This window comes from Strongylocentrotus purpuratus, unplaced genomic scaffold, assembly GCF_000002235.5.
Source record: "Strongylocentrotus purpuratus isolate Spur 01 unplaced genomic scaffold, Spur_5.0 spur5_scaffold_4, whole genome shotgun sequence".
NCBI classification, from domain to species: domain Eukaryota; kingdom Metazoa; phylum Echinodermata; class Echinoidea; order Camarodonta; family Strongylocentrotidae; genus Strongylocentrotus; species Strongylocentrotus purpuratus.
Genome location: NW_022145610.1, coordinates 9,188,581 through 9,215,098, shown reverse-complemented (window position 1 = coordinate 9,215,098; position 26,518 = coordinate 9,188,581). Strand labels below are relative to the sequence as shown.

At 38.2% G+C, this 26,518-nt stretch overlaps 2 protein-coding genes across 3 annotated transcripts in view; both read left to right on the top strand.

Moving 5' to 3' along the window:
• The first annotated feature begins 1,549 nt into the window (after positions 1–1,549).
• LOC575169 (coiled-coil domain-containing protein 105) lies at positions 1,550–9,596 on the top strand. The gene is made up of 5 exons (XM_775585.5): positions 1,550–2,188; positions 4,227–4,331; positions 4,689–5,141; positions 5,603–5,812; positions 6,623–9,596. Exons 1-5 carry the CDS (start codon positions 1,793–1,795, stop codon positions 6,803–6,805), a joined length of 1,347 nt encoding a protein of 448 aa, XP_780678.1. The 5' UTR covers positions 1,550–1,792; the 3' UTR covers positions 6,806–9,596.
• A 2,983-nt stretch (positions 9,597–12,579) lies between these two features.
• LOC100892006 (E3 ubiquitin-protein ligase LRSAM1) overlaps positions 12,580–26,518 on the top strand; it is a 30,531-nt gene continuing 16,592 nt past the window's right edge. Inside the window, exons 1-5 of one of the 2 annotated variants that reach the window (XM_030997106.1) lie at positions 12,580–12,745; positions 16,929–17,014; positions 17,813–18,028; positions 18,838–18,891; positions 21,810–21,854. In XM_030997106.1, the coding sequence (XP_030852966.1) occupies positions 17,906–18,028; positions 18,838–18,891; positions 21,810–21,854 (222 nt within the window). In that variant the 5' untranslated portion in view covers positions 12,580–12,745; positions 16,929–17,014; positions 17,813–17,905. The remainder of the gene's footprint in view (positions 12,746–16,928; positions 17,015–17,812; positions 18,029–18,837; positions 18,892–21,809; positions 21,855–26,518) is intronic. The other variant, XM_030997105.1, reaches the window with a different exon arrangement.

The window sequence follows — 26,518 nt, the reverse complement described above, 5'->3', positions numbered from 1 at the left end:
AAATATTACATTTATTTATGCATATTTCAAAGTAAAATATCAAATTTTCAGGGTTTTAGAACTAACATCGACTATAATAAAGATCTTGAATATCGTATTGCAAAAAAGAAAAACAATCTGCCCTTGCACTTTAAAAAATGGAAGTTTGTTTTATAATGCTGTTTTATAATGTTGTATCAGTACATGTGCATGTAATTGTCTGCATCCAGTGGCGGATCCAGGGGGGGGGGGGGGGGGCCGGGGGCCCGGCCCCCCCCCCCCTTGAGAAAAAAATCATGTAAAATCACGTGATTTTTACCTTTTTTGGGGGTTGGGCCCCCCCCCCCCCCCCTGGCGCTCAAGGGGGGGGGGGGGGGTCGCAAATTGAAATTTTTTTGAGGATCAAAAAAAAAAAAAAAATGTGCTCACTACCCCCCCTACAATGAATCAATGAATTATTGATACTTTATTGCATTTTCTTTGTTTGTTTTTATTTGTGGGAACTGCCCCCTACCCTAGCCCCCGCTGCGTACAGTCATGGTTCAGTGGCAAAGCAATGGCCTCGTAACGGTGAGGCCCCAGGATCAAAACCGTGTTGATGTGCCATATTAGTGTCCTTTTGTTGGGCATTAATCCTCATTACTCTCATTTATGATTTAGGGCGTAGGTCCCCTAGTTGATAAGCATAAAAGCATACACATGCTTTAGCAGGCACGCAAAACAAACACTTGAAAATTATTATTTAATAAAATCTGAGAATGTATACTATTATCTAGATCTATTAGGAATAAATGATTGTCAAAATAATTCCATAAATTGGGGTGAAGAAGACAAAATTCCAACTATATGAGCGACAGTGTATGTGAGTTGTAGTGAAAATAATATTGTTCAGTTCTTGGCCCTTGAGAATGTGCAGTTAAAAAAAGAAGACATATTTCTCCTTATTATTGTATATCGTTTATGATATTAAAAACACGAGATTATCCTCCTCCTCATCATCATCACCATCGTTATCAATATCATCATAATCATCATCATAATCATCATTGCCACCATCATTATATTCTTTTATATCACCATCATCGCCATCATCATCGTCGTCATCTATTTATTTATTCACTTACCTATCTATCTATCTGTCTATCTATTATAAGTATATGTATTTATACTTTATTTGTCATTTTATGCTGAAATGGTCCTTAATTTTGTTGAAATAATTGTAGGGCCTATAGACAGTCTATCACCAATAATGAAGGGGAAAAAGGGACATTTATCAATTATATTTATTAGTCAAAGCCGTGTCATGATACATGAAACTATTTGTCAAACACAATGTATACAATAATCTATTTTGTTATTTTCTGTTATCAGCTGCGAAATAATTAATTGATTAGATTATAAACAAAACCACGTAGAGAGATCTATGCTGTGCACCTGTTGCACGGGGCCAATGAACCAATCACAATAGCGCTCTCTAACGAGTTCGGTGACGTTTTCTATTGACATCGGTCACGCATAACAGGGTCGAGGGGATCCCATGACAACACCATCTAGCAACAGACGCCAAAGAGTACCGGCACCGCCTCTAATATATTGAACGTGTGTTATACACGCTACCGCGGTACCTAGCACCTGTAATGTTCCACCACACGCGGGAGATAACAACACCCACTCCCTGCTAACTGCTCATAATCATCAGAAAAATAGCCGGAATTTAGAAAAAGATCGTTGAATTCCTGGATAAACGGGTGTATTTTTCAAAGGAATATTTTTTTTCTGTGCAATGGAGGAATAAAGAAACGCATTTTCCAAGATGATGTCCACGCGCTCACGTACACAAATACCGCTTGCCACGGCGACGGTCGGCCCACAAAGTTGGAGCGATGCTACGGTGAAAGAAATCAAAATTTCTCAGGCGGCTGTAGAGAAAACTGACACAGGCCAAGAAGTTGGACGATCGTTTGATGCCTTGCCATCCCTTCGAGATAATTGTGCACAGCAGAGTAACACAGTTGTTCACCAGTATGTCAGAGAATGCAGAATATCACTCGTCAAACTCAGGGACAGTTTTCTTGAAACCAATGAAGAAGTCAAAAGTTTAATACGAGGGAAGGAGGCACTGGAGAAGCAATTGGAACACATTCGAAAAGACATTGCCCTCAATAAGATGAGCACAGAAATCAGATGTACACGGCCATCAAGAGAAAGGGTAATTCATCTTGTTTTTAGTAGATTCTACAGTCATTCTAGATCCGTCATTTTGTTGTTGTTCCAATGTAGATTCTATTTCTAGATCAAAGATAGGCCTAGTCTAACGTGTTTCAATTCGTTGTTTAATAACTTCTATCTTCTGCTATAGTCGAGAGGGGTCTAGACAGAAGTAACCATGTGGTATGGGTCATTCTTTAATAAAACTGACATTTGTCAACCTCATAATCATATGATCTAGATCTAGAGCTGAGGCGGTCAGAGGAGCAAGATGTAATATCAGCGGAACAATCATCGATATCAGAGAATGAAGCTTTTGCAGTTTTGGTCTAGAATAGATGTAGATCTAGTCTTAGTTTTAAGAATCTGTTGTCCATTAATCTTCTAAAGTTCTAACAGAATAAAAGAGCCGTAACTCTTTGCAGCTATATGAGGACTCCCACAGTTGACTTTGCCACAATACTCAAAAGAGTCCAAGCACTGTAGACGAGTTTAGATCCATAAATAATGAGTTAAGAGATTGGAACAATTTTGTGATTCACGTAAATGTTGATGTCAAACTCACTTACTTAACAGAATGATTGATAATAGTTTAGTGGAAAATTAAAACCCTCCTAGATCTACAAGTCCCGCATCTCTTTTTGGTTTGTAGAAATTCAAAACTCAACAGTCATGCAGAGCCAAATGCATTGTTTAACCATTGTTCAAAACTCATTATCTAAAAAAGACCTATCAATGAAAATTTATCTTTCATACCGTAAGTATTTTCACAATGTAATTTTTTTCCACAGTTTTTTCATGTCATTGCTCCAAAACTAGACTACATTTGTTCAAAGCTGATGCTTTTATTTTTTCAATACCATGGTGGAAAAATCAGTCTGGTCTACTTGGATTTATTGTTTTATTTCCGGTAATAGAAATCTCGCACACCCTCAAAATGAGTTTTGACCTTTTTTTTTTGGGGGGGGGGGAGGGGATCTTACCTTTTTAACATTTTACTGCTTGGCTGTTTTTGCAAATCCTCCTTTGGACTTCCATTTGTGAGTGTATGCCAAAAGCCTGACCATTGTTCGGGCCCAAAGCATGTAAGGAGAACTTTGTGTAGCAACTCCTTTTGTTTGTTCTTCATACTGACTTACTGATGGGGTTTCTTTTTAAATAAACAAAGCAGGCATGGATTCTGTAACCCAAGGGAAAGCAAATAGACCATTGCTCTTTGAAGTTTGGCATGGCAACCTTCAAGTAACTAAGTGTAGTTGCTAATTGCATTTTTAAAGATCAGCGCCCCAAGTTGTGATTGATCCAAATCAATCACAATTCCTGTATTCCAATCGCAAGTTTGCTGTCCCCTATCTCGTATGAACATAGTTTCGATTGATAACAATCGCAATTAAGTTGCCATTGATATCAACTCTTTATAAGATGGGGGCCCAGTATGGATAAGTCATGACAGTTGATACAGTGAACCCTGTATATAAAGACCGGAAAGAGACAGGAAAAGCAAACTTTATACAAAATGTACATGGAGGTGGACAGGTGGTCTTTATGTACAGGTTTCTTTATTACACACTTCGATTAGAATTGCTTTCTCAAAGGAAACAGAAAATGTGGTCTTTATAGATACAATGTAGGTGGTCTTTCTATACAGGTTGTGGGTAAGCAAGTTTTAGTGTACATAGGGGATCTTGATTTAAGATGGAAACAAACCTGCTCAACAACCATCTGTATGTGAATACTACCTCTCTATAAAGACCACATTTCTGCTTTTGTTGTTATTTCATGTGAATAGTTTTCTCACAAATTTAGTCTGTATAAAAAAGAAACCATGCAGAAAGGCCACTTTTCTTGTCTTTGAGTGGTCTTTGTGTACAGCTTTCACTGTATCTACATTAAATTCAATTTCTTTTGAAAACTTGTTTTGTTTTAATCTATATGCAATGGAACCTGTATACTTTTCCTTGAGCAGTTTGATATTCTCCTGAAGAATTTTCTAAAAAATATTAATAATTTTCTTATCTGCTTTCCATTCATTGTTATAGGGAAGGGATGGTGCCGACAACGTTATGGAGAAAGAATTCCGACATCTCCATCAACTGAAAAAGGCTCTTGAATTGCAACTACGCTCAGTTCAGAAACAACTTCAGGTAAGTTTCACAAACCCTGCTTTTTGTTTTGGGTGTTCTTTTTTAGACATCATTATCGACTTTCACGTAGGGGTAGCTAGAGATGTTATAGTTATTGAAGCGGTTTGAATACTTGCCCGGGAAATAGTAGAAATGCAAAGGTCACAGGTCCAAGCCCCAACACAAGACTGATACCTTGGCCAGACCTGAATCTACTTTTGTTTCTCATATTAATTTCTTGAATGCACTGCACCGTGTTAGCTGGACCTAAAGCTGGAGAAATGAATCCAAAACTCTTTGAAAGGGCATCAAGAAAATGTTAGCCCTGTTACCATGATGATTATTGTGTCTAAATGTTGGTATGTATTTTATGTTCAGGTCTTGGATCAGTGTCGAAAGCGACTCAGTGCTGTCATCCAAGAAAGGAACAGGGTCCTAGACCTTCTATGCCACGCCGTCTCATCCGTCAATGGACGTGCTTCCCGCGGCGGCGGACGCGTCTCTCGCCAGGACAAGACCATGACCTTTGGCGGCAACGGCATGGGCTACACTCGCCAGGTCAACGGCAACGTTGCGGAGCTACTAGGTACAGGAGCCTCCCCACCAGATGCAGAGAATCGGTCGGGGACGCCCCCTCCGGACCCTCTGGGTCCTTTCACCCCAGAAGCAGCAGCGGCTATCGCTCAGGCCCGGGAAGCTCGTCAACGCTCACAGTTCCTGCGCAAAGACATTCGTGATGCCATTGAGAATACTCAGCAGCTACAGCAGGCTGCACACAGAGCCGTCAATGATGGCCTCAACCAGAAAGTGGCAGAGACTATCACACTGAAGGTACATTGCAGTATATCATAAATGGATCTAGGGTCTGTTTCATAAAACTTGTTATCTATAACAACTGCTAAATTTCTTTGACAAATTTGCTTTCAGCCAGTCAGATGCCATGATTTCAATAGCTTGCTTGTTATTGATAACAAGTTTTATGAAACAGGGCCCAGATAGTAAATTGATCTTCAGTACAAAGTGTAAAGTAGTACTCCATGACATTGCTAAGAATTCAACTATTTCTTCTATAATCTTAAATGCAGTAAATCTCTATAGATTACATTTAACATTCAAGATATTCACCTTAGGTCAATAGTTGTATTTTTGGTTCAGCTATTGCATATCCATCTTTAAATCAGCTGAATGAATCATTTTTTTAGTTGTCTTATCAACAGGGTATTTCATTGAATTATATATTGGCTAGGTTTGACAAATTTTGTAACATCCTTTTATCTTCTTTCAAAATTCAGCAACATCTAACGGTCGCTGCTGGTGAGAACCGCCATTCCATCCACCGTGCCCAGCGCTGGTACGATTCCACCGAGAAGGCCCTGGGCTACACCATTGGGCCTGAGCTGCAGTCCGACCTGGAGACCAGGGAGAAGCTGACCCGCCCTATAGTCCGGGTCTTCCAACGACACCCGGGCACAAACCTACCAGAAGCACAGGGTATCATTAGGGTAAGCAGGAGGAATTAGTCCTTTCACTTTTTTCTCCAAGGTTTAGGGGGGTTTTGGGTAGTATTCAAAGAATTTCTGTGTACCAATAAAACTTTATGGAGACCTACACCATAGTACACATACATGTAAATCATTTAATCCTTGTACAGCAAGTCTATCTACATGTACACAATTAAGTACTTGACAAGGAATCCTGTAAAACCAGTTCTTTTTAAAAAAATCTCTGTGTCCCTAAACCACACTCTAATCTAACTAGCAGTTTCTTTTTACCATTATCATTTTGATGAAATTGTATTTGTCGCAAGAATGCATGATAATGTTTATTTGTACATATACGTAAGGTAAACAAGGTGAAATGAATTGCACCTTCTACTGTGTCCCTACCAAAAGTTTTTTGTTTTTTTCTTCTTCTGCAAACTGGCCGGGGGCACTCCTGTAGAATAACTTTCATTTAACCTGTTCACTCCTAAATTCTCTCAATCTCTGGACTTAGTACATGAATGAGCCACCAAGTAACTTACAGTAGGCAATGGGTAAACATAATGTAGATGCTGATACAGTCAAACCTGCTTTAGTGACCACCTGTCTACAAAGACCACCTTTTTTGTTTCCCTTGAAAATGGTTTCTCATTGAAACGTGTACTATAGGCACCTGTCTACAAAGACCATCTGCCTATAACGACCACTTTTATTGTCTCCATTTGATGGTCTTTAAAGACAGGTTTCACTGTAGTCTGTATTTTTAGAAAAAAATCCCCCGTACTTCACGTTATTATTAACATGCTTCACTCTCCTCATCCCATTCTTCAGGGCGCTGCTGGCCTGGACGAATCGCTCCTCAGGACTAGTCGCAACATCGGCCTCCTGCAGCTGGCCCAGGGTCGTCTCCAAGGTGATATCCGACACAAGCACGCCGGTGCCAGCGTCGACTCCGCCATCGTACGGGGGCGACGTCGCCTTGCCAACCACCGATGGGTGATGGGAAGCGTTTGATTTTTTCCCGTCTGTCAGGTGGTGTTGCCAGTGTGCAGAAGAAAAAAAAAAAAAGCAATATATTCTTCTCTTTTTAATGAAAGAAATCATGTAAAGTATATCTGATAAACACATTTGTATAAAGTGCGGAGATGATTCTATCATGTGAGGTATATTGTATTTTAATTCCTAGGGAGTCCATAGTACGATGACCTAAAGGAGTCTGGATTATCTAACAAGACAACAAAGAGTAATTTCAGAGCAACTGTAAAATATCTCATTAAGTTCAGAAAATGTTTCTATCTGTCCTAATTGAGCATCACTAGCAAGTTATCTAAATATTAAATAAAATAATATAATATTAAGAATATATAGTTTAAAATTACTAGTCATACAATGTCTTGATATGCTATTTATTGCATTATAGAAATGATGACAAATTAAACATTTGTGAATAAATTGCATGTAAATCGAATGAAGTGTCACATTTTAATCTGCTAGGAAGTGTAAGTGTGCAAAGCACTATAGTTTTATGTCAAAGGTCACTCTGGTTCTAAATATGCTGTGAATGATTTGGAATGAAGTGGAATATATGGGACTTTTCGTTACATTGTTAGGAGTTTAAAAATGGTTGCACCTTGAAGAAAGTGTTGATGTCTAGTCTGTTTTATGTTGTACAGCTCATTCTCAGACCTTTATTTTTCATAGGATGAAATGAAGGCAGATTTCATGAGGACAGCTAGTAGTCTTTCATATAAAAAAGGAGGAGCATTAATAGACCACTCTGCATGCACAAACATTGTAGAAATAAAAGAGGCTACTGAACGGCAAGTTTAGAACAGGGTAATAAAATTTGCATTTTGGGTGTATCTATTAAGCCCTTATTGGCCGCTATATTCACCTTTGTATAAATAATAAAGCATAATGCTTAGGACGCTAAAGCTAGCATGTAAGATTATTTCAAGATATCGGCCTTTCAATGCGATTTGATTGTGCTGTAGAGGATATCTTTCATAGACCTTCTTCCAACCTTGAGGGTATTCAATGGTTGGATGGAGAAAACCAAAATCTTCAATGAGTTTTTTTTCACTACATGGAAGAGGTGACAAAGTTATTATTATGAAAATGATTATCAAGTCACTTGAAAATTCTCCAGTGAGGCAGAAAAAAAAAGATTATCATATTGTGGGGTTTTTGCTGTGTGCATGCAAAGAATTTTTTTTTATCAGGGTTCCGTTTGGAGCAAGAAAATCATCATATCATGATTCCTTACGACATTCCATTGCATGCAAAAGTTCATTTATGCCGATATAGATAAGAGATGAATTGCTTTTTGTATTTTTTGTGAGATTTGAACCGAAGAAGACGGTAATAGACGCAAAATCAAAGTTATATGCCTTATAGTTTGGAGAATGCCTTCACCGACTAGTCTAAATTGAGAGAAAAAATTGCCAATTGTCTTTGTGCCTTGCAAAATATTAGTTGCAAAAATTTCTTGACTATAGGTTGGGAAATAATGTGTATTGAGTATACCTTAGAATATACTATTGTTCTGATCCTACAGTAAACATGTTGTGTATATATACAGCTGCCTTATATATTTGTAAATAAGATGCACGATTGTACATCATCAATATTATTAATCAACGAGGTTTGTGCTAATTTTTCTTTTCCGTCCATGCTATCTACTTGAAAGCTGCGCTGTAATATTGATTCAGTAATAATTCTATGAAACGATTATATATTCTATGCATGAGATAAATTATGAGTGCTTTCTTTTTCTGTGAACTATGCAATCATACCAATACAAATCTTTAGTATTACAATTTTAGTATTTAGATAAATTATCTATGCATCAGTGGTAATATTTTAGCCTGTTAATTCCATGACAGGTCTGAAAATGTCTTAATTGTCTTAAAATGGACAGTCCAATTGACTATCAAGTTTGTGATCATAGAGATATGTCTTTTGCAAGCTTTTTGAAAAGTTGTGTGTAGCTTCAAGTTCATACACTTTAGTCAGATATTGTTGTTAGTCAATATTTCAAGTAGCATTAAGAATTACCATGAATCTGTGACCATATTTACAAACAAAATTGTTCTAAATTGTGCTCCATAAATCACTAAAGTTACACCAGGATTCAGTTAGTCCACCTTTATCTTGTTAAAGATTATAAGCCAAAATGTCTAATTCTATGGATGTAGATATTAATATGACATAATATTGTGTTTGATAAAATACGGTCATGCATATTTTCCTTATACCATTGAAATCCATGTTGCATAAACAGAAAGATGATGAAGAAATTGTAAACATGAAAGTTCAGTGACACAATTTGGTAAATCATGCAACTAGTTCAATGATATGTTTTGGGATTTTCCTCAACAAGTTACTGCTAAAAGACAGTAGCACACCGGTTTTCCAAATAACAGGTATTGGATCAATGGTGATTTTTTTTTTTTTTTTTTTTTTTTAATTGTTTGAATTCATGAGATGAGGAGAGCCAGAAGTAAAATAACAAGTTTTGATAATGCCTTTCATCCTCTCTACAGACGAAATTGTCTGCTCAGGGAATGAACATCATTTTAAAACAGAATTAATGTCCTTCGATCTGGCTCTCAACAATTCAAAGTTCTACCGTAACATATTATTTACAGAAGTTTGGTGTATTTTCTTATCTTGCAAACCATGCAGGTTTACCTAAAACATTCACTTTTCATACTGTGCTTTTATTTCTACAGAAGTTGCAATAATTGGTATTATTGTTCTGTGCAGTGGAATTATAAAGGTATTAAAAATATATAAAAACACATCTCTGTTGTTTGCTGGTGATCTCTGAGTAGCTAGAATGTAACATATTCAGGAGGAAGAGGGAGAAAGGGTGAGACCTCGAGGATGTGAGATGAGGGGAAAGGGGGGGGGGGGGAACGTGGAGAGACCGGGGAAGAGAGATTGAGACTTGAAATGGAAGGCAAAAAGAAATTGGGGAAAAGATTAGCAAGAATTTAGAATCTAATCCAGATTTTACTTTGATACCCCCCCCCCCCCCAACCCCCCACTTTTAAGAGAGATTGAAAATTGAAAGGAAAGGCAAAAATAGATAATAGATTAGCAAAATTTAGATTCCAATGCAGATTTCACTTTAAGATTTGATTTTTTAAGCGCTCCCAAAACAACCATTTGTATGATGTTTTGTTTGTTTGGTACAAACTTTTTTCACTCGTGTCGCAGACCGGTCGCAAACGCACTGATGGCGCCACTTCACACTTTTCAGTAGCCACTGGTTGGTCACGAATAGGCGCATTTTATCAACGTGTGTGCTTGCCCAACAAAGCAACACTGGGTTCGTGACTATTAAATAGGAACGAAGTTGGCCAAACTCTGTAAATGCATGCCTCAATCTGTTTTCGAATATATTTGAAATTACGAGCTTGATAACGACAAGGAATTGAATGATTAACCAAATTATCCCATGCTGACTGATTTGACGTAAAATAGAGTGAATGTTATAACCCTCCTTCATGATAGAAATGAAATATAAACCAAGATCCGGGACCCAGATACACTGGTATACGTGCAGGTGATTATTATCACAGTTTGAAACGGGGGCGGATCCAGGATTTGTGAAAAGAAGGGTACATAATATTGTTTATACCGTGTTCCTAAATTCTGACGAGCAAAAAAGAGGGGGGGGGGTCATAAAAATATTTATTTCGGTGCCATTTTGCTCCAGAATTCTCCAACAAACAAAAAAAAAGAAAAAGAAGAAGATTGAAATAGAAGAAAAAACAAGAAAAGGAGAAGAAGAAGAAGAAGAAGAAGAAGAAGAGAGTCACTACATCGAAGGGGACACAGCCACTCAGCCATGATATATCCCCCACCCCACTCCCTAAATCTGTCAGTGGCTTGAAAGGCCATCAGTGAAGATGTTTTCAACTGTTGACAACGCAAGGACTGGCTTCTTATCTCCTTGATAACCGAGCAGCAATAATTTAAAGTCGTATATCTTAATCAAACATAGTTTAGCTGCAAACATTTTGTCTCAGTCTTCAACATCGTACACTGGGATAGAATATGTTCAGTTGTGTAAAATGAAAAATACCCCCCCCCCTACTCACACACACATACATACTCCTCCTAAATCCTAAAAAAGAAGGGAAACAACACAACAACAATCAGGAGGGAAAAAAACAGCTATAGCTCCTTGCATGGTTTATAAGACTGTGATTTAGTATACTTTATATTATTATAATTTTCATCAATAACTATTTCTTTCAAACTTCCAGTTCTTCTTACTTGTCTCTATTATCTTATTTGATATTTCTGTTGTTCCAATCTTCTTACTTTTTTTAAATTTTTTTTTACTACTTTAAAGAGTCATCGTCTACGCGGCATCAATATGGACATCTATATTAATAATTCCGTAAAACGTGACTTGTTATGAACAAAAAAGTGAAACACAATCACATGAGCTGAACTCCTGATGACTGAAATTTAATAAGGGTCTATTTTTGTTAACACCCCTACCCCCCCCCCCCCCCCCGCTCCTTTTTTTTTTACTTCCAGGGCCGGAGTCCCTATATCGACCCCTGAGAACAACTTCGCTGCTTTGGGGGTGTGGCACATTGCAATTTAAATGGAATTGAATAGAAAGAGTGGTAATACAAAAATGGTGACAGAGAGAGAGAGAGAGAGAGAGATAGCGAACGAGAGAGCTGAGAAGGAATAGATGGATAGATGGAGAGAGAGTGAGAGAGAGAGAGAGAGAGAGAGAGGGGGGGGGGGAAAGAGAGAGGGGGGGGGGAGGGGGGGGGGGGGAGAAATAGCGAAAGAGAGTGATGAGAAGCTAGGGAAAGATGGAGAGACACACACAGAGAGACAGAGATAGAGAGAGACAGACAGACAGAGAGAGCGCCTAAAAAGTATTGACTTTTTTTTCCTGAAACTATTTTTTTTTTCTTCCTCAAAAGCTTAGCAATTGGTTGTACAATTGAGTTTTGCTATTGATCGCAATCATCATTATGTAAAATAAATCGTATTACTAAGCTTTGCGTTACCTGGTAATATGTCTGTATATTCTAAATAATGAGATAAGATATGTGAGAGTTAGTAGACTATGAATCTGGAATAAATATAAACAGTATAAATAAGTATAAATTTGGAAACAAAAGAAAATCTAAATCAAGAAATGATAGGGTCGAATCTTTTTCTATATGAGATAATCATATCAAAGATCCATTCCTAATAATATTCAAGGCCCCTCGGACTGAGCCATTAAATCATTTCAATACATATAATTAGGAAACTGAGCAAGATATAAATATAAGTCCGCCAAAATCTATTTTAGAACGGGTTGTATGTTTCTTTTTTAATACACCCCCTTCCTTCTTCTTTCTCTCTCTCTTTCTCTCTCCCCATTCTCTCTCTCTCTCCCTCTCTCTCTCTCTCTTTCTCTCTCTCTATCTATCTATCTACCTATCTCTCTCTCTCTCCCTCTCTCCCTCTCTCCCTCTCTCTCTGTCTGCCTGTATATCTGTCTGTCTCTCTATCTCTCCCTACTCTCTCTCGATCTCTCTTTCGCTATTCTCTCTCTCCCTCTTTCTCTCTCGATCTCTCTGTCAGACCATCGCTTTCTATTCAATTTGATACTGGCATCCTCTATCATGCTTCACAATAGTTACCACAACAACCACCAACTTCATTAAATCATCATCTCAGAATATATGCCAAGCTCACGTAATATCGGTGAGGAGTTATCCTAATGACCCGTTATAGAGATGACATCATCATCACAAAGACAAAGTTAACAAAAACAACAAACACAAGGCTGGTGGAAAACCGAAAGATGACAGGAATGGCCAATTGAAATATACATGAATTTGCGGGTTACGACATTTTACAAACAAATGATACAATTTATCCGAGCGTTAGATGGCTGAATGTGAAGCTGTGAAACCCAAAGTAAGTAAAAATTGATGTGAAGGCGGTGTATCTTGTGTTTGTTTTGCATCATAATGACATAATGAATGGTTGATGTTAATGTGTGTCCCATACGTAGCTTTAGGCGTTAGTAGAATTAATGTGTTGTATGAATGTGACAGTTTATCGCTCGCCTTGTTTTTCATGTTGCCCCAATGAAATGTTACTCCTTTGATTTTGACATGTGTACCCGTAGTCCTTAGATTGCATTGTCGTTTTTTAAGGCTATGTTGAAAGAGTCATTCCAGCTCAGATGAAACTAGAATGTTGTTGTTTTTGTTATGGCAAGCTGTCATTTGAAAAAAAAATTGTTTTCTTTATTTTTCTTTATTGTAATTTGTATAGAGTAAAGAAGCCCGTTTTCGGCCACTTAAGACAAAATCCTATTTTTAGGACCCTTTACTTCCTATTTATTATCATTCTTTGTTCAAATCATGAAGCAAATATTATTATTATTTAAACAAAACAAGAATCCCAGAAAAAAATCACGAATTGCCATGACAATATTCATTTCAATTTTCACTGTTTTGGAGCCAGTTATCGGCCGAGCGTTCCAGTTTACGGCCGCATGTACAAAGTCAATAGGAAGCGCTCGCGCGCGCCGTGCGTTTCCGCGCTGATGTACAGCACAAGCGGGCAGAGCAGGTATCCCACGCCGGAGCTCCCTGGTGCTCGCCTGGCCGAAGACAGGCACAGCGGTGATCGGAAGTTGGAATCTGAATTAGACAGAGATATCGTGTGTGCGTTGCGGTGTGCGGCTGCATTGATTTAATACATGCGATGAGATACTTTTGAGCTTGCGACTAGCACAAAATCGGGCTCTAAATCTGAAAAATACTTGAAATAAAGCTCATTTTATGGTACCCATATTTCTTACAGACACGCGTAAGATACTCGATTTTTCAGATTCGGGTAGCGGGACCGCCGATTACATCGCTAAAATGTGATATTTTAGGATATATTTTTCATTGCAAATTTGGTTCTTCAGTGACACTGGCATGGTATGGTATGTGTGGGATATGTGTTATGCTATTATGCGATGTATTTAGAGTGATTTTACCTTGCATCCAACCAATCAGCCGAAAACTGGAGCTGGCCGATTACCGGCTCCTTTACTCTATTTGGTGTAAAATGGGTAAAATGTGAGTTATCATTGTCTGTGTGATTTGTCATATATCACTTCCGCATTGAGACACAGTTTAAATAATTGAGTGTGCCAATAGGCCAGTTTCGGCGGTTACGTAATGCGCGGTTACTGTAACCAAGCCCGACAAGCTTTGTCAAATCACCATTTTGAATCTGTGCATTGTGTATTAGACTGTCGGTTCTTGCCGTTAAATTTCATTCATATCTTTCTATCAAAACTGCGTGTAAATATATGAATTTCTGTTTTGGCCGGAAATGTCTTCCAACTTGCCATTCATCAAGCTGAGTTTCAGGCAGCTGCAATATTTTCTAAGAAAAAGAGGAGTTTCGACTATGGTATACACCCGAGAAAAGACTCGTTAAATTAGCGTCCGCAGTAGCGGACTAGCCTGCCCGTAGCCCCTGACCTGCGGGGTCCGTGTCACTCGGTAGACGTGACTGTATGGGGAAATTACAAAGGACAGGATTTTCGTTAAGTGAACTATAGTTACATACCTCCCTTAAGTTTGACGATATTCCTGACTTTGGGACCTATGACGTATTCAATTATCTAGTAGAGAATATGGCGGACCATGCATTTATGATCGTCGAAAACTGAAGGCTTTTAAGAGTTTTGAAGACTTTCGATTGATATTTCCCGATGGCCATAGATTATGTGGCCTGGAGAAGCTCGAGTACAATCCTCCCTCTAGTTAGCTCTCGGCAGCTTATGATAGCGACTTGTGACTAGATTATACAGGTCAAACTGACGCAAAAAGACAGAACATACCAACTTGAACAAAAAGAAAAAATATATAAATAATAAACAAATAAAAAGTAGAAGTCTAGACTAGATCTAATAGAAAATGTAATAACAGTTTTATTTTTAAATGTTTTTTTTAAATAATAATACTTGCTTCTTGAAGTTGAATAACGAAGGTCCGGCATAATTGTCCTTGTTTTTACGAAGTGACGGTAGTGAGGAAAATCGTAACACAAAGTGAATGCAATTTTTTTTACTACCGTCACTTCGTGAAAACAGCGACGAATTGTAGTCTAATACATTAACTTTTATTTTATGAAAATCAAACTTAATTCCTAATCTTATTCTAAACAATAAAATTATTCATCATCCTGATTCTTCTTCCTTGCCATCATAAGGTTTTTTTTTATTACTTTTATTATTCCCTTTTTCCATTGCTCTATCATTCTTTTTCCTTGTTCATTGTTTTTCTTCATTTTTTCCGTTCAAAATTATTTGTTTATCATTATCCATCATTCTTATTCTAGCTTTCTAGATCTGTCATCGGACGATATTATTTTATAAATATTATTTTATTAACAAAGACCTTATATATTATATTATTACCTTTATTGTCATTATTTCTCGTTGCTTTTGTTTATAATATTGATTCTGCGGTCAGTGCTTGCTTCTCGTTAGCCGTTTCTCGTCCGCCTTGAAATAGTCCGTATCGAGGCGTTTCACAAACATTTTTTAATCCGTAAAATTGTTTTCATTTTGAAAATGTGAATCGCGCCTACACGAACACGAACACGTGGTACGCGCGCACGCTTCTGCAAGCAGAGGTGACTGTGTGACAGTGTGCGAACGAGTGGAAAATAGTTCATCACTTCTTTCATTTCTACGTCCTAATTTGTACTCAGATTCAAGCTTAGGTAAATGCAAAATTGAATGGAAATTGCCGATATCGGCTAGCTAACTTATATTTTGGTGCTTCGCTTTCTGTTTCATCACTGGCTTTCAAGCCAATATCGCTTGTATCATCGACCTTGTTTTTCTTCTTTTTGAGGGGGTATCGTGCGCTGCCTGTACCGGGGACTTGGCCGAACAGGTTTAGCTGCAAGATGTGAATCGCTAGTTCTGTACCAGCAATGCTTTTCTATTATTCTTGCCTAAGACTCGGCGATTTTAAAGATCAAATGTATGAAGAACAAAATCACATCTCAAAGATATTTATTATTCAAGTTTGAAACTGCCTCCTTTTTCTTCTCTCTCTCTCTCTCTCTCAAAATAGCGAAAACAAACTATACAATCACACCTAGCGAACACAGTCATGTATGGTATGCACGCAAAGTGTAGTCTGCTACGCACCGCGAGTTCTTTGCTTGTCCGACCCTCCGATTACGTAATGCGATTTAAAGGTCTCTGAATACATTAGGAAACTGGCCTATTGATAATGACGACCCAACATGTGGAAGCACTTAGACTTAAAAGTTGAACATTTACTAGAGACAGTGTAACTTGGAAAGTCGTAGAAAAATCTTGCATGCAATACTTTCCAGTACTAAATTTTAAAGTATGCAATGCGCATCAGTTCATGACTTGATCACTTGATACATGCGTAGCATAGCACTGCGCGTGACAGGTGTAGAAATGAAAGCACTTATCTCTTCTTTTACTTCTAATTCTTTACTAATACTCGCCAAAAGCATTTTAAGCAACTAAACAAGGAAATTGTGGCATGGTACGTCTCTCGTAGTGGTCACAATTGATAAGTGGAGCCTGCGTATGTGTGTGCCCTAAGTAAGACTAATAAACCTGAGGTTTACTTGTCACCTATAATGACACAAAACGATCTTGAAAAGTTGAAATTAACTCTTTTGTAGCAGGGAAAAATACAAGGGGGCTTGGGGCAATTTCGCTCCCAAAATGCCCAAAAGAGCCCCCCCCCCCCCCAAGTCTTAATAGAGCCCCCCAAAAAATTGCATAGAGTTCAATGCAAAACAAATTAAAGAATGTTATTTTCATGCAAGCAAGCTTAAAAAGTAGCCCCCAAAATTGTTAAAATATTTTTTCGATAGCCTGACGGCTTTGTACAATAGTTGCATACATCCTCAACTCAAGTGTGGATAATTGTAGGATAAACTCATTTGCATGCATCATTTGAAATTTTGTATAATATTTGATATTGTGTATACCCCCCCCCCCCCCCCCATAGACCCGTCCATGTGTTTGTATTTTTCTTGCATGTACATGTAGATCATACCCTTTCCATGCATATTTCTCTTTGTGCCATAGGTCCCCCAATGACCCCTGACCCCATCCTCTTAATTCCAGGCCAGCTTTGACTGTAAAAGTTGTAGGCATCAAGTGGCTTGTGATAAGTGAGTGGAAGTTGCAATGTTGTTATTTTTGATGTATTTGTGTTTTACTTCCTGAGTGCTACAGAAATTTTAATTACAAAAAATGCCTTGCTTACATGTAGATGGTTTTTTTAGAATTTGGTTTGGACTGTATAAAAATCAGATTCAAGACAGGACTAAATATTGTTGAAATATATTGAAATCGTTATTATTGTTGTTCAATTTACATTCTTACAAAAACTTGTGATACACAGTCAGAGCAGATGTATGTTAATTTTGTCTGGTTATAACAAGTGTTTTCCCAATATCCTTCCTAAAGTTCTTGCTTTTTCTCAAACTATTCATTTTATTTCTGATGCATGCTCCCTAATTTTCATATCTATCAAAACAAATGTTAACCTTCTCATATTTTAGGGGACTCCTCTTACAAGGTGAAGAAATCACTGAGTGAGGGGAGAGCTTTAAAGAGGGTCAATATCATCTTCTGTTCATGTTGCCATCCCCTCCCTCCTAGTACCCTTTATTTCTATATCTTTCTCTCTTTTTCTTTTCCTTTTATTTATTCCTCATTTTGTTAGTTTATTTTAGTTTTGTTTTACACCTTTCTTTGGGGATGGGGCCAGTGGTCTATATCACTGATGTGATGCTAGTGGTACCAGACACGATTAGTATTTAATGCTATTTTCAGGTCCCATTTATCCTTTCAATGTCAAACATTCACATTTGATTGTTATATTGATGTACTTTTGAATAATAAAACTTCAAACTCAAACTCAAACTCAAACTCAAACTCAAACTCAAAACTTCTTTATTCTCTAGTCTAAGAAACCTGACAGTGCCCACAGAGAGGAGGAGGAGGGAGGATCCAAGACCCAGTCAACGGGGAGTGAGGCCCACTCCTCACCCACTAAGATGCCTTTCTTTAAGAAGAAGCCTACAGAGCCCAAGAGCAATAAGGATGTCTGGGAGGTAGAGGTGATAATGCATAAGCAGAGCAATGAGGCTAAGAAGCGGATGGAGCACTGCCAGTTCTTGGTGAGTAAGATGTTGATAATAATGATGATGATGATGATGATGATAATGATAATTTTGTTAAAGATAAAGATAGGCAGTGGTAAAATTGCGGTTCAAGAGTTATCCATTCAATATTGTTAAATATTGCCTTCAGAGGTTTTGATGGCAATACTTCAACCGTAGTTTGCAAAAAAGCAGAAATATATGCCCAAATGTTCAATGTTGAAGTGCATTCACGATATCTATCCAGGCCGCATCGATATGATAATTTACCAAATATTTCAATTAGTATACGGTTTCCCGGCATAATTTGTATCATCACGTATTAGTCAAAACATATTGTTTCACATGATTGGTAAGGAGCTTCCATTTCATTTTTGAGAGGGGAGCATTCCAAAGCTGGTCTATACCTTTAACCTAAGGAAGCATCATCATCATCTTCATTGTAGTTGTTATTGCCCCAGCAATTGCCAGGTACCAATTCAATCTGGGTGGAGAGTGGCAACTGTGGATCAATGTCTTGCTAAAGGATGTTGTTGTAAGGCTGGGATTTTAACCCTTAACCACAGTGCCTCCAACTGCAACACCTGTTGCCAAATGGTGATTTACTCATCAATACTCATCAAATCAGTCATTGAGGGTAGAAAACTAACTTCAAATTTGCTTAACTTCAGACAATATAATCCTCAAATCTTGTGATGGAAAACTCCCAAATATCATTTGGTCAATTTTTGCTTTATCAGTGTTGTTTGAAAAATTAAAGAATATGCCTACTATAGTTTTCCTTTTTTTAAAATAAATCTCTCCTCCTCTCCTTTGTAATATTATAGGCTCAAGCTTCACCGGAACCGAACTATGATTTATCAAAGTGTGAGCTGACAGAGGTAAGTTGGGGTATATGATTTTCTTTGGTAGTACCTCCCCTCCCCCCATCTCTCCCATCAAAAGAAAAATATATGAATATCCTGAAAGCAGTTTTCAAAAAGAACTCTGGCAAAGTAAAAGAAAAGAAGAACAGTGGTGCAAAATTTAATTCAGTTCAATTTATTCTTTCCACAAGTCTATAAAAATGACAATAAGAACATACAAAAGCAATGCAGTAAAGTTCTAAAGAAATTCAACACAATGAAAGGTATAGTACATAATTACAATAGATACAATTAACAAAAACATATCAAAATGTGGAGGGACAAACAAAGACTAAAGGTCTATCTTGGGCTTGTCCCCAGAACTATATAATGGATTATGATATACAATTAAGTATTTGTAAAAAATCAGTGCAAGAAAATGTCACTATATGGCAAATTTTGTCTTTCTTAAATGCACATGAACCAAAAAGTTTTGTTGTTGTTAAATATATATCAAGTTAAACTACCACTCTCTCCATTCCAAATAAGATATTGAAATATTCAAAGTAGTTATCTCCTTGTCTTTTGTTTTTCTTCAGAAGAGTCAACATTAAAGAGAAAACAAACCAAACAGTAAATGAACTTGGATGCAAGACTAATCTCGAAACAGTGCAATACAAGTTCATATTCATCATGTCAATTGAACTTCAAAGGGCTCAATTACGTTTGTTTCCTACTTACATATGGGTCATCTGTAATCCATTAGTGCTCTTTATCTTGATTAACGACTGACATGCCACAAGCAACCGGGAGGTGTGTTCACATGGTGGAGATGTATTCACATACTGAATTGTAATCGACTGATTTTAGATTTTTGTTGCAATCCAGGTTGCTTATAAAGCTAGGAAGCTTTAAAACATGTACATGTAGTACATTATCCATATTGATAATAAATCGTCGGCTGAGAGCCAGAATGGCATTAACTCATACTTTTACACTACAGTTAAAGGTACTACATGTATGTCCCTTTTGCAGCCAACCTCAAATGCTGTAGAACTTTGCAGGAATTATGAATATGTCATGTATGTCCTATCTGTGAAATTTAAACGTTAGCAGTGTCCTCATATTCAAATTATGCAAGGAAACCCGTTTACTTGCTAGACTTCATTGTCAGACACTATTGAGTGACTGACTGGCCTTTTTTCTTCTTTGGTAATAACATACATGATAAGAGTTGTAAAGGGTACATGAGCATTTGTCTACATCAATAACCCACTTCTTGTGATGGCCAAGATTAAACTGATTGAATCTTTGCGCAGCATAAAACGTATGACCATTCGGTACAATTGTCTGAAAATCAAGACTATTACTTTTGGGCTCTATAGCCCTAAAGTCGATTTGACAACTAATATTCATTATTTTCCCACTTGAAGACATTTTCAAGCCCCACCTTTTTTTAGGGAAGTTCTAAATTAGTATTATCTTTCAAATGCAGTTGGAATTTAACTTTTTCATTTTTTGGGCCTGCAAATGGGACATAGTCCCTTTAACACCCATCTGGCTCTCGGCAGATAAATACATGCATATATAGTTAGGTATAAAAATGACTCAATATTTTTGATAGGTTGATTCAAATATCATTTATTTGGAGCCAAAAGGGCATTAAGTCATTAACCCATTTTTTGGTATTCATGCTTTTCTGTCTTTCTACAGATGCTAGAAATGACTGTAATGAATTGGGATAAGAACTATTTTTTTCTTCAAACCTTGTTTGATTCCATCAAAGTTTCTAAACGTAAAAAGAGAATAAAAAAAAAAATAAAAAAAAAAAACATACCGGGGGTTGCTATTTTGTCATACCGTATCCCCTATTTGTTTTCCTAGCATTTTTATTAAAGTTATTAAAGGTATTACAAAGTTTTGGGAAATTTTGAAAATTAGGTGGATAGTGATTCTTTACAATTTTGATATATTTGGATGCCCCCAAGGATGTATTATTATAAGCACTAGAAAATTTAGCCCCTAAAACACTTTTTCTTTCGAGAAAAATTGAATATTTCAAATAGCGCCTACGGCCATACAATTGTAGCTGCGACCATGAAAATCTCAGAATATGTAGTTGTGACATATAGTTTCCAAACGGGAATATCTAATTAGTTGATTCTAGTCAAGAAACATTGTTTTATAGCTAAATCAATATATTGACCTTGAGAGGGAGCATAAACAGTTTATTATTTAAAATTTCATAACTTTAGACTTGATTACAACCGCGACAACGATCACTGAATATTGTAGGATCGCATATGCTTCCAATATGTTCATTTGAACCAAATTCATGACCCCATACCAAAACTCTGTATTACCTTTCATATATTTTGATAATACATAACAACACATTTTGAAGTTATAGATGTTTGTGTGAACAGTTCCTGGGCACGTCGGTCATTGTTTAGACTGACGTGTTACATACCTAGAATTCTAGACTGCAACTAGAGTCGTGATGTATCTCCCTCTATCATCTTTCCAATCCTGATACCACGTCTTGGAAGATTCCATTTTCTACTGCGGGTAGCGAGGGAAGTGTAGGAACAGGAAAATCACAAAATCGCTTGTAGGCTGAAAAGATCACACTTTTACAAAGTTGCAAAATAGCCCTTTATTATGAATTTCATGCAAGCGTGATAACTTTCTCAGTTGTAGTCAATTAAAGGTTTCTTGTATCAGAAATATTCCTGAGATTGATTTAATAGATGCCCCTCCTTACCTGTGCCTAAAATGGAACAATCCCGTCGGATGTTAGTTATAGGTCTTCCATCTTTAACCATGATCCAGACTTCACCAAAATAGCATTGTCGACATGTACAGCGAATAACTTTCTCCTAGGGTATCTGGATTATAGATGGAACAATTTTTAATTTTTTTTATTCTTCACTTTCTTTTGTCTGTTGCTCTAGGTGCTAGCGGGAACATATTCTCAGTGCAAGGTGTTAAGAAAAGAGGTGAGTACATAGAATATATGATTTTATATATCAGGGGGTTGTTTCACAAAGATTCTAAGTCGAACTTAACTCTATGTTGGACTTAAATATTATGGAGAGCCATTTGTAGACTTATAATGAAATATGTTCAAAAGCAAAAATTCAAGTATTTTAGACTTTTCATAAATTCCGCATCAAGAACATGAAATCTCCCATGATAATAGAAAATATGAATGATTTGAATCAACATTTGGTGCCTTTTAAAATAACTTTTACTGAATATTTTCAAGGATGCTAACAGCTTTCCATAATTGTTAAGTCTAATTGATAAGTTCAACTTAGGATCTTTGTGAAACACCCCCCTGGATGTAATATGCATGTACTGTTATGACCCTCCTGAGTAATAGATTTGGACAAATTGACATTTTAGTCATTTTTTTATTGGAACAAATGAGACATTTGTCTGCTACTACATCACAGTGAAATTTCTGATTTGGCCAATTTGAGTTCCTTTACGCATAGTGATCTGTCTTTCAAAAATGCATAAATTTCTTATTTCATTCAACTTTTATCAATCTCCCTGTCTAATAATTTTGCTTTCCTTTGGAATAGCTGCTATTGATGATGATGATGATGATGAACAGCATTTGTATAGCGCCATTTATCTGCAAAAGCATTCAAAGGCGCCTGGCTCCCTCAATATGTCACATATTATTCGCAATGTTGCCGGAAAAGATAGGTTTTGAGTTCAGATTTAAAGGTATCAATGTTGTTACAATTTCGAAGTTGGACAGGTAGAGAGTTCCAAAGATGCGGAGCAGATGAAGAGAAGGCTCTATCCCCGTATGTTTTTAGACGGGTACTGGGCACTTGAAGAACGAGTCCCGCACAGCGTAGTCCTGGTCGTAGCTGACGTACACTGATGAGAGCAGATACATAGCCAGGGGACAAGTTATGTAGAGCCTTAAATGCAAGCAGCAAGATCTTATACTGCACTCTGCAGTGCACTGGCAGCCAATGAAGCTCATGGAGTGTAGGCGAGATGTGGTCAAACTTCCTGATTCCCATCAGAAGGCGAGCAGCAGCATTCTGGACCGCCTGGAGACGTTTGATGGCTGATGATGGTAAGCCGACAAGGAGAGAGTTGCAGAAATCCAGCCTTGAGGTTATTAGAGCATGAATGAGGTTTTCCGCGGCACTTCTGGTGAGACAGTGTCTGATCTCTGCAATCCTGCGGAGATGGTAGAATGCAGACTGACAGACACGCGAAATGTGATCCTTCATGCTCATAGTTCTGTCGAAGACTACTCCAAGATTTCTAGCCTTGTTGTTGGGAGATACAGCTTCCTCACCGACTAGAATAGGAGTACCAGTGATCTTATTTCCCATGTGTGGTGAAGACAAAAGGAGATACTCGGTTTTCTTTTCATTTAGCTTCAAGAAGTTGCGTCTCATCCAACATCGAATCTCTTCGATGGCAGCACTGATGGCTGCAGCTGCACGTTCCTCAGCGCCTCCAACTTTTGGATCAAAAGTTAGGTAGAGCTGGGTGTCGTCTGCATAGAAATGTGCGCTAAGACCATGTCGCTGTATGATAGAGCCAAGAGGGGTGATGTAGAGTGTGAAGAGCAAGGGACCGAGGACAGAGCCTTGCGGAACTCCGTAGCTAAGGGTGGTCTCAGGTGATAGCTTGCCATTGATGACCACAGCTTGTCTTCTGTCGTTGAGGTAAGACTCAAACCATTGGAGTGCAGTTGCTTCAATTCCAAAATCTTCTCTAAGTCTCTCAAGCAGAACAGCATGATCGATGGTATCAAATGCAGCTGACAGGTCAAGCAGAACTAGGGCAGCTGCTTTTCTGCAATCAATTGATGTTAGGATGTCATCCGAGACCTTCAGTAGTGCCGTCTCCACACTGTGATTCTTTCTGTATGCAGACTGTAGGCACTCATGTAGATCATTGCCCTGCAGATAAGCTGTCAGACGACTTGCGACAATTTTCTCAGTCACTTTGGCCAGAAAAGGCAAATTTGATACTGGGCGATAGTTAGCCAGATCGTTGTGATCAAGTGAAGATTTCTTCAATACTGGGGTAACATATGCCAGTTTCAGACAGTCTGGGAAGACTCCATCACGCAGTGACGCATTAATCAGACACGTAATATGCAGAGCTAGGAGGTCACCGTGTTGTTTAACAAGAACTGTAGGCACCGGGTCAAGCGAACATGTCTTTGCAGAGGTCTTGTGAATTATCCGCTTGACTTCCTCTGGACATGTAGGATGTATCAATGTCAGATGGGCATCACAATCACGTGAAGGCTGTCCGTTTGGGAGGACCTGAGTTGCTGGCATACACTCCCGGATTTTCTCAATCTTTCCGACAAAGAAGCGAGAGAAATCAACAGCAAGGTCATCATCAGTTAAATGCTGAGGCATTTTCTTTGACGCTGAGGTTTTCTGATGAAGAAGTTGGCTGATTATACCGTACAAGGCCTTCTGATCACTGCCACACTCCATAATGAGGTCGTTCCAAAACTCTGACTTCGCCACTTTAAACAACTCTTTGGTGAGGTTTCTTTGATCCTTGAAAAGTTGTTTATCAACAGAGAGCCCCGTCCTTCTCCATTTACGCTCAAGTTGACGTCGCTTTCGCTTAGCGTCTGCTATTTCCTGGTTATACCATGGAATGGCTGGATGATCAATGATGACACAGGATCGCTGTGGAGCATGTCTGTCAAGGAGTTCTCCCATAACCACGTTGTACTTATGTAGTAATGTTTCAGCTGTTAGTGATGCATCAGATGATGATAGCTCGGACTTCTCTATGTCTGAGCTGAACGTGGTGGAATCAATTGCCTTTATCTTGCGAAACTGGATTACCCTCTTGACTGCCTTTGGCTTCCTCAAATGCAGCTTACAGTGAATAGCTGAGTGGTCGGACAAAGATTCGCCTATCTCTACAGTCTCCAAGCATTCTTCGCCAACCCGTCCAATAACTAGATCCAATGTATGGCCAGATTCATGGGTAGGCCCAACCACATGCTGCTGAAGGTTATGATCATGCAGTAAAGACATAAGCCGGCTTGTCTCATTAGAATTCTCATTCTCCCAGTGGACATTAAAGTCTCCAAGTATGAGTAATTTACCAGTGAAGAGAACATACTTATCCAGAAGGGAAGAAAACTCTTGGATGAAGTCACTGAAGCTTGACCTATTTTTCGACGAAGGCGGAGGGCGATAAACAATCGCTAATTTTAAAGTAGCATTGTCATAACTCAGGTCGCATTCCGTTATCTCAAAGGATCTGGGTTTGTCATGGCCAAAACCCTGGGCCTTCACATGGAGGCTGGACTTATGAAGTAGAGCAACCCCGCCACCCCTGCGATGTTCTCTGGGAACACTGATGAGACTGAAACCCGCAGGTGTGATATTTCCGGCAGCTACACTGTCATTTTCCTTAAGCCAAGTCTCTGTCAATGCTAGCAAATCTAAATCATGATCTTTCAGATGGTCAATGATAAGGTCAGATTTATTACGTGAAGACTGGCAGTTTATCAATCCTACCTTTAGTTGCCCATTAGTACGTCCTTCTTGCTGTTGATTGATATTCTGATGATTCCTCTTACCACCTCGGATTCCTCTGTGACCAGACCTGGGTCTCCTGATGTCTAAGTCGACCAGTCTGTTGTAGTCAGAGGCAGGGAGTCTCCTCTGATCATATGTCATGTGTATCCTTATGCAATAGAGCTCAGTGCATGTATACTGCAGCATAGTCAATTGTATGATGAGAGGTATTGAAAGTCAAGTCAAAAGCCAAGGGCATTCCAACTAGATGGCACAGTAGGAATGACAAAAGAGCACAACAAAGCTCCATTCATCCACTTGTGCATCACTGAACATGAATGGTGACAGGCAGGGAAAGTGAACTCTCAAATTTCCAACTTCAATTTAAACATATGGGACACACAGTGTAAAATCCAGACATCCAGCTGAAAAAAGGATGGACAATCTCAGACAAATGTGATGAAGAAGAACCGCCAACATAGCATCAAAAAGTATCCTTAAGGTATCCAGTAGAAGGTGTTAACCAGCAGACACTAATATTTCCAGCAAAAATGCGAAAAAAACATGAAATCTTGGAGGAGCCAAAACTGGGTCGCCTTGCAGGGCGCACACCCAACCTCAATAGTTTTCTGACGCTCAGGTTGGGTTCTCCTTTAATTTTGTAATTGTGGGACACCCTACTTATCCCTTTCAAGACAGGAATTATTTTTAGGGCTACATTGATCAAATGTTGGTCTTCAAATTGGCAACAATAATATTTTCTTTTATTGCTTTATTGTTGAAAACAAAATGTAACGTCTCTCGAGATAATATACATGAGCGAGAATATTGTCAAAAAAGTTGGAAAAGTGGCCCATTTTTATTCTAAAAATGATTTTAAATGGCTCAACATGTTGCCAAATTAGGGATTTCAAATCTTATTTTCCATGTAAATGTAGCGTAATAACTTGTGTTGTTTTAGTTTATTCTATTTTAGTTAAGAAAGTTACATTTCTGTGATAGTAATACATGTATGTACAGCGCCATGAGCGTCAGAGCCTGGCGGATACCGGCGCTATATAAATATCCATATTATTATTATTAGAAGATTCCTGGTATCAAACGCAGTATAATAATGAAAC

Coding starts and splice junctions, on each gene's coding strand:
- LOC575169 (XM_775585.5), top strand. CDS start 1,793: ATGATGTCCACGCGCTCACGTACACAAATACCGCTTGCCACGGCGACG. Junction 5,142..5,602: donor CAGAGACTATCACACTGAAG/GTACATTGCAGT, acceptor TTCAAAATTCAG/CAACATCTAACGGTCGCTGC. Junction 5,813..6,622: donor AAGCACAGGGTATCATTAGG/GTAAGCAGGAGG, acceptor CCCATTCTTCAG/GGCGCTGCTGGCCTGGACGA.